Source organism: Streptopelia decaocto (assembly GCF_964273445.1).
Source record: "Streptopelia decaocto genome assembly, chromosome: 10".
Lineage (NCBI taxonomy): Eukaryota > Metazoa > Chordata > Aves > Columbiformes > Columbidae > Streptopelia > Streptopelia decaocto.
Window position 1 is genome coordinate 11141973 of NC_138665.1, and position 7892 is coordinate 11149864.

Genomic DNA, 7892 nt, shown 5'->3' on the forward strand with positions numbered 1-7892 from the left:
TCAACAGGAAGATGAATCAATGGCTTAAACAAAGTGACGTCTCTGAAATCCCCAGTCTCAGCCAGGCTGCGGGACGGGAAATCTGCCCAGCTCCTTGGTCTCTCATTTGCAGCACCTGTTAGTTATGTTGGGGACTGTTTCTTTCGGATTTCAACCCAAAGTTCCATCTTTGGCTGGGAAAGGAATTTTTATTAACTTTAGTGCCAGAAGAGCAGAAAACTTGTGAGAGAACAAACAACAGAGAAACTTTCGGTTGTCCTTTAGAGGATACTGTAGCCCTTGACAGCGTTTTTTCATTTATTGTGTTTTGTACTGGGGAGTTTACCAAAACATCTCAATGATGGTTTGTTTTTTGGGTTTTTTTTGGCACCGAGGAAACTGCCGTTCGCTGGAAAGCACTGACCTTCACCATGCAAGCGTCGCTGTGCTCGGCTGTACGACACTGTCCCGGCGCACCAGACACCCGCGCCCGCCACAGCCCCGCGGTTGCTATGGAGACGGCGGCGCGCGGCCCGCCCTGCGCATGCGCCCGCCCCTCCGTGCGTCACGTGTGGCGCGGTCCCTCCCCCGGAAGCGGCTGTGCGCGGGGAGCGCTGCGGCGGCCATGGAGCGCTACGAGACGGGGAAGCTGAGCGCGGCGCCGGTGTCCGACTTCAGGCCGTGAGTCCTGGGGAGGGCAGAGGACGGGCCTGGCGGAGAAAGGGGCGGGCACCCCTGCGAGACGGCAGGGCCCGGCGGCAGGCCGCAACCTGTCTGGGTGTCTGCGGCGCCGTGGCGGGTGGGATCGCTGCCGGTAGCACAGGCCGGGGAGCGCAGGGGCTGCGGGAACGGTGTGTGCCCGGGGAACAGTGTCTTCGCGTCCCGGGCCCTTGGCGGGCAGGAGAAGCGGTAGCTCGGGCAGCAGGAGCGGGTGGTGGAGGCCCTGGGGTTGCCTTGGCCGAGCTACATAACCGCGGGCAACCCCGCACCTGAGGCTGAGGGCTGGTCTGCCGGTCAAAGCTCCGTGTTAGGGTTGGGGTTATACACGGATGTTTGTTTGGGGTGGGTTTTTCTTTGTTTGTTTCCGGAGGCAAGTGATGCAAGTATGTCAGTGTAAGAAAAGTTCTTGTCAACAGTGGAGATTTACTTTTGTTAAGAAGCTGGAGATCACCTGTTCTTCTGTGGATGTTAGATAGTGAATAGTTTCTAATGTCCATGAAGAAAATTTGGGATTATAGAATCATAGAATCATTTCTGTTGGAAGAGACCCTCAAGATGGAGTCCAACCATAACCTAACTCTAGCACTAACCCATGTCTCTAAGAACCTCGTCTAAATGTCTTTTAAACCCCCCCCCAGGGATGGTGACTCCAACACTGCTCTGGGCAGCCTGTTCCAATGCCTGACAACCCTTTCCATCAATAATTTTTTCCTAATATCCAAGCTAAACCTTCCCTGGCACAACTTGAGGCCATTTCCTCTTGTCCTATCACTGCTACTCAGGAGAAGAGATCAGCCCCCTCCATGCTTTCCTCCCCAACAGACTTTGAGACAAACTCTAGTAAAGGAAAAGATTCTGTATGTCTCTTTTTTTTTTATTAAGGTATATGCTACCTAAATGTATGGCAATACATGATCAGCACCATCATATGACAAGTGCGGGTGTATCTAATATTAGATATTTAATAAGTATGTAATAATACTCTGATAAGCATATTCATGTAAAACCCCTATGTTGTTGATTTTTGCAAAACAATAACAGGGAAAAATAGAGTTTTCAATCTTGTTTGTGAGTTTTGAATGGCAGAATCATTACATCGTTTTGAATTTATCTATTGTAGCCAACAAATGCATATTCAAAGTCTTTGTTGCTTCTAAATGATACGCATACTCAATTCTTGATGAGTAATTGGTTTCTGCTTGGGACGAGTTCTTGTCCTCTTTTAGGCATATATATTGTGACTTTCTTCTGCATGTAACTTTTCTTATTTATTTCAGAAATGAGGGTTCATTAACATCAACTTTAAGAACACTTCTATTCTTCACAGCTCTAATGATCACATTACCTGTTGGGCTATATTTTGCATCAAAGGCTTATATATTTGAAGGTAATTCTGTTTCTGCCAATTAGCATTACTATTATAAAAAAAGAGAAAAAAGCACGATCCTCTAATAGCATTGTTCTCCTTCCTGTTTTGAATATTTTTTTCCTTATGCAGACTAAAGGCCTTGTAATATCTAATTAGAACAGAAAATTATACATGGTTGATATATCCTTCCCTGCATTGTGGTCTGCAGTCCCATACCTGCTGTTTGTTCCAAAATGGTTTGTGTAGTATACAGGTGCATTGTTTCTGTTACCTGAAGTGTATATAATGCACCCTGCAGCAGACTTCTTGGAATCATCAGGGATATGTTTCCTGCAGGTGTTGCAAACTAATTGTGTCTCAAGACAGAATAATCTTGTTTACAGGCTTTTTTTTTTTTTTTTTTTTTTTAAAAAACATACTGGCATTTGTAAGTGTAAACCAGTTAAGTCCTATACCCAGTTTCAGGTATCGAAGGTGGTTGCTTGTAGAGCTTTCTTTTAATTTGAAAAAAAAAAAAACAAAATAGCTGCTTGTTCTGTCAAACTGCTAACAGCCAGACATGTTCTAGCCTTGATTCTGCAAGGCTTGAATAACTTCCTAATACTGCAGGAGAAAAGTGTATCCTTCAAAAGGAAAGAGGGGGAAGGGAGAAAGCAGCTGCGTTTAAGAGCAGTTTGTGAATATATAACTGAGTTGGATGGTGTTCCAAGGTGATTCTCCTTTGGTGTGTACTGCTGTATGTAGTTCTGAAGGTGAAGGTGTGGTAACTTTCAAGATCCTTTTCAGCATGTTGTTTATTTTACCTGAAGTGTGGCAAGCTGAACCTTAACTTTGCCATGTCAGTTAATGGCAGCACTGATAGGATGGGGTTTGTGTTTGGAGGGTTGTATTTTTCGTGTGGTGTGATGTGTGTGGTTTTGGTTAGATTTTTTTGTGGGGGCTTTTTTTTTTCTTTTAAGAAATGAGAAATTATATTTTGGTATTTGGTCTTCTGATATTTGAAGACATATTTCATGTGAGATTCATTCATATATCTTAACTGCTGAGGAATTATTGTTTTATGGTAGTAATAACAGAAGGTAGTAGTCCTCTAAATTTAACCGTTCCAGTGGTTTATCCTGTTATAGTGACAAATAAATTATATAATTTTCTCCCCTGTCCTGATTTTTGCCTGGGATAGAGTTAATTTCATTTCTAGTAGCTGGCAAAGTTCTGTGTTTTGGATTTGGAATGAGAATAATGTTGATAATATACCTGTGTTTTAGTTGTTGCTGAGCATACAGGGACTCTTCAGCTTCTCATGCTGTGCCAGTTGCACAAGAAGCTGGGAGGGGGCACAGCTGGGATAGCGGACCCAAACTGTCCCAAGGGATATTCCATAGCATATGGAATTACATTCAGTATTTTGGGGGAAGAAGAAAGAAAGAAAAGGGGGGACATTTGGAGCAATGGTGTTTGCCCTCCCAAGACACCGTTACACGTGATGGAGCCCGGCTTTCCTGGGGATGGCTGAACACCTACCTGCCATGGGAAGTGGTGAATGAATCCCTTGTTTTGCTTTGCCTGCGTGCACAGCTTTTTTTCACAGTTTTCTCACTTTTACCCTTCTGATTCTCTCCGCCATCCTGCTGCGAGGGGGCTAAGTGGCTGTGTGGGGCTGAGTTGCCGGCTGGAGTTAAACCACGGCACCTCCCTATTTTTCTGTCTCACGAAGAGAGTCATACTTAGGAAAAAAAAAAAGGATATTGAGTTTTATTTGATGCTGGAAGATAGTAACAGAAAAAGTGAGTGTTGTTGAACTCTAAGCTGTTGACTTCAAACCCAGGGTATTTTATCTTAAATATTGAATAATTGCAGTGTTGCTTTGTTCCAGAAATAGTTTCAAGGTCTGTAATTATCACGGTGAATTCTTTCCTATGAATCTTTCTAAGTTCAGTCTTTTGTTATAGGAGTAAATGTAACTTTGGTCTTTAAGAAGAATTGTAATTTACCATTTCAGTGTTCCTAATAACTAATATTCTTTACTTTCTTTATTTTCTCAGGTACCTTAGGAATGTCCGACAGAGACAGCTACTTTTATGCTGCCATAATTGCTGTAGTTACTGTTCATGTGGTACTTGCTCTCTTTGTATACGTAGCGTGGAATGAAGGTTCTCGACAGTGGCGAGAAGGCAAGCAGGACTAGAATGAAGATCATTGTAATCTGATGCTTACAGACTGTGAATTAATTTTTTGTGAGCTGAATGAAAAGCGTTCTTCAAAATGTATTATACACATGCACAAAGATGAGGCTAATGCCTCAACTCTAGGTAGAATAAAACTTTTGCTTGTCTTAAATATGTACCAGTGTTTTCTCTAATGCTGATGGAGGTTGTTCTTTAGCCAGCTGTTATTAGGTCAAGCTGAGCAGGGCTTCACCTGGAATTAAAATGAAATAATTATATATTTTTGGAAAAAATCGTGTAGCTATTTTTGCCATTCCTAGTACTTTTTCTGGCTTGCTCTGTAAATATGTATTTGTTTTCTTGGTTGTATGTACAAACTTTTTGCAGTCAAATCATAGTGAGATTTTTGTGTTGTAGGATAACTTGAATTTCATGTCACTGTTGTACTGTTGTTGGCAAGCTTTTTAGTCTGTAGATAACACATTCTTCCTAAGGTTCCAGCAGTGCACAGAGCTTTCCGAATGATGATGATTACTGTTAAGCTGCCGTGCTTGAGGACATCCTGTTGATTTGAATTTTCCAGTTGGCTGTGTTAGCTGAGCATATTTTGGAAATGTTTCACTTAATACAGGGCTTGGAATGGTTTTGGTGCTACATTTGTCTGTGGTAAGACTTGTCCATAAGTGAGACCAAAATTGGTTATCTATGTCCAGTGGCTTGAGGAGTGCGTTCCCAGGTCTCATTCCTCTCATCTCCGTCCCAGTTCCAGGTGTGTGTAAGCACATACACTGTGTCACCACTAATGCGAGTCAATTTTTACATTTTGTTTCTGAAATGTTAACTTTTCTTATCCAGAAGCCCATCATCAGGTTGCTGCCAGAAAATTGGAGAACAGTCTCATTGGACCTGAAATACAAATTTAGTTTCTATGTTGGCATTTTGGTTTCTTGTTCTCTAGTATCTGAACTGTACATTGTAGAACAAAAAAGGGCCTTTTAATAGATAACTACCCTGCAATACAAGATACAGTAAACAAGCACTTGTGCTGAACAGTTTTTGAATAATCTCTTTAACACTGCTTATGTGTAGCACAGTTTACGACAAATAGATCAACTGTAGCACAGTTCAGTAGCTTTGTTTTTAACTCCATTTATAGTGGAGAATAAATGGAAGTATAAATGCCATGCTTTACTGTCTGGGTCTTGTGCTATATCTGTTTTATGTTTCACGTACCAGAATCCCTAGACAGTAAGTTAATTTCCTAAGAATAATAGGTAAACAGTTGCTTATTATAATTGTGTAGTTACAAAAATCTGAGAAGTTTGGCATGTGCTTTAACTATAGGCACTGTAACGTCTCAGCAGTTGAGGATAACAAGCTGAGTCTGAATCCATCCTCTTGAAGATATTTGAAGATAATGCTTTGATCAATAATGATCTTGAGAAGAGAGGCAACACTCGAGTCTCTGCATAGTAACAGCCACATAGGTTTTGTGGCTGGTAGGTTTTGTGTTGCCTGTGCTTGAAAGCTGAAATGACCACTCTGGTGAGTGGTGCAGTGAAAGTAGTCAAGTGGTGGAATTGCACCATGACAAGGGAACACAAAGAACAGAAACTGCAGCCATACAATGTAGAGTGTACATGGAGTAGATACTCTACCGAGACTCCTGTTGCGTCTCACCAATACTAATATTTATTATATCTGAAGGGCTTTGTTGTGGTATCTTAGGTTGTTTCCTTTCATGTACCTGATGTTTCTGTTAATGTCAAAGCTAATTCTCATGTCAAGTTTTTAATTGTTTAATGGCCGCTAGAGTTTAAATAATGTACTGTATTGGGTTTGCACTGCAAGGTTTTGATAGTGGGTGGGGGGCTGCAGGGATGACTTCTGTGAGAATCTGCCAGAAGCTTCCTCCATGTCTGATGGAGCCAATGCCAGCCAGCTCCAAGATGGACGCACCACTGGCCAAGGCCGAGCCCATCAGTGATGGTGGTAGCACCTCTGGGATAACATAGTTAAGAAGGGGGAAAAAAAACCTGCTGCACAATACCAGCTGGAGAGAGGAGTCAGCATATGTGAGAGAAACAATTCTGCAGACACCAAACACAGTGAAGAAGGAGCAGAGGTTCCCTTGCAGCCTGTGGTGCAGACCAGCAGCTTATGGTGAGGCGAGCTGTCCCGTGCAGCCCTGGAGGTTCACGGGAGAGCAGAGATCCACCTGCAGTCCAGGCAAAACCCCACGCTGGAGCAGGGGGATGCCCAAGGCGGGGCTGTGACCCTGTGCAGAGCCTGCGCTGGAGCAGGCAGCTGGCAGGACTTGTCACTGTGGGGGGACCCACACCGGAGCAGTGTGTTCCTGAGGGACTCTACTCCGTGGAGAAGAGCCTGCACTAGAACTGCAGCTAGTGGGAAGGACTCATGTTGGAGAAGTTTGCGGGGGACTGTCTTCTGTGGGAGGGACCCCACGCTGGAGCAGGGGAGGAATATGAGGAGTCCTTGCCCTGAGGAGCAAGGAGCAGCAGAAACCACATGTGATGAACGGACCACAACTCCATTCCCCATCCTCCTGCACTGCCTGGGGGCAGGAGGTAGAGAAATTGGGAGTGAAGTCAGGCATGGGAAAAAGGTGGGGTGGAAGTGTTTTTAAGATTTAGTTTTTATTTCTCATTATCCTGCTCTGATTTGATTGGTAATAAAGTTAATTGCCCCAAGTTGAGTCTGTTTTGCCTGTGATGGTGATTAGTGAGCAATCTGTCAGTTATCTTTCCCCATGAACCTTTCATTATATTTTCTCCCCTGTCCCGCTGAGGAATGGAGTGATAGAGCAGCTTGGTGGGCACATGGTGTCCAACCGAGGTCAGCCCGGCACATATACAAGTATGGAAACTGATAGAAATTGTGGAGAGATCAATATTCTTGTTGCTTTGGGGTTTGTTTTCTGTAGGATGGAAATGTAAAATTTTTAATGGTGGGGTACTTCAAAGTGGTTCTGTAAGTTAATTTTATTACTAGGAATGGATTTGAGACAACAGTTGTTAAAAAGACAACATTGGGAAAACTTGGTCTACATAAGTTATTCAATACTTCAGAATTGCCTCAGTGGTCCATCATGTGTTTGTATAGGCTTACAGTTAGGCAATTTAGCTAAAGCAAGCAATGGTATGTAACAGTGAGCAAATACTTTGAGACTAAGATTGTAGCAGGAATTTTCTGGAATATTTTCCAAGGTGATAAATAGTAAAGGCACTGGGGGAAATGGGAAGTGGAAAATCAGTGACTTGCAAAATCAAGTTTTCTTCTGTACTTCTTACCATCTTTGTTTTATTTAATGGCCTGCAGGTTGTTGTGGTGGGTACCCAGCCCATGAAAGCATGGCGGTGGTCAGCTTTGGTTTGTGGTTAGGTGTGCCTGACTTAATTCCTCTTCTAGCTGCTAGCACCGAGTAGGAAGTCTCCAGAGAAAAAGGTGATGTTTGTGATCATGTTGCTAACCGGAGTTTTTGCCATACCCTAACACTGATTAATGTACGTGAACTTTAAATAGTCTTTGCAGTATATTTGAAACAAAACAAAATACTATCTACCTGGCTTTTGCTATGTAAGAGAGTATCTAGTAATAATTCTCGCTTAACATTAAGAAGCAAAAACACCACAAAATAC

General features: G+C 42.9%; 1 protein-coding gene across 1 annotated transcript; it reads left to right on the forward strand.

Moving 5' to 3' along the window:
* Positions 1 to 560: 560 nt before the first annotated feature.
* VMA21 (vacuolar ATPase assembly factor VMA21) lies at positions 561 to 6944 on the forward strand. Its single transcript, XM_082062044.1, has 3 exons — positions 561 to 660; positions 1977 to 2086; positions 4111 to 6944. The coding sequence occupies exons 1-3, from the start codon at positions 605 to 607 to the stop codon at positions 4251 to 4253; spliced, it is 309 nt and encodes a 102-aa protein (XP_081918170.1). The 5' UTR covers positions 561 to 604; the 3' UTR covers positions 4254 to 6944.
* The last annotated feature ends 948 nt before the right edge of the window (positions 6945 to 7892 follow it).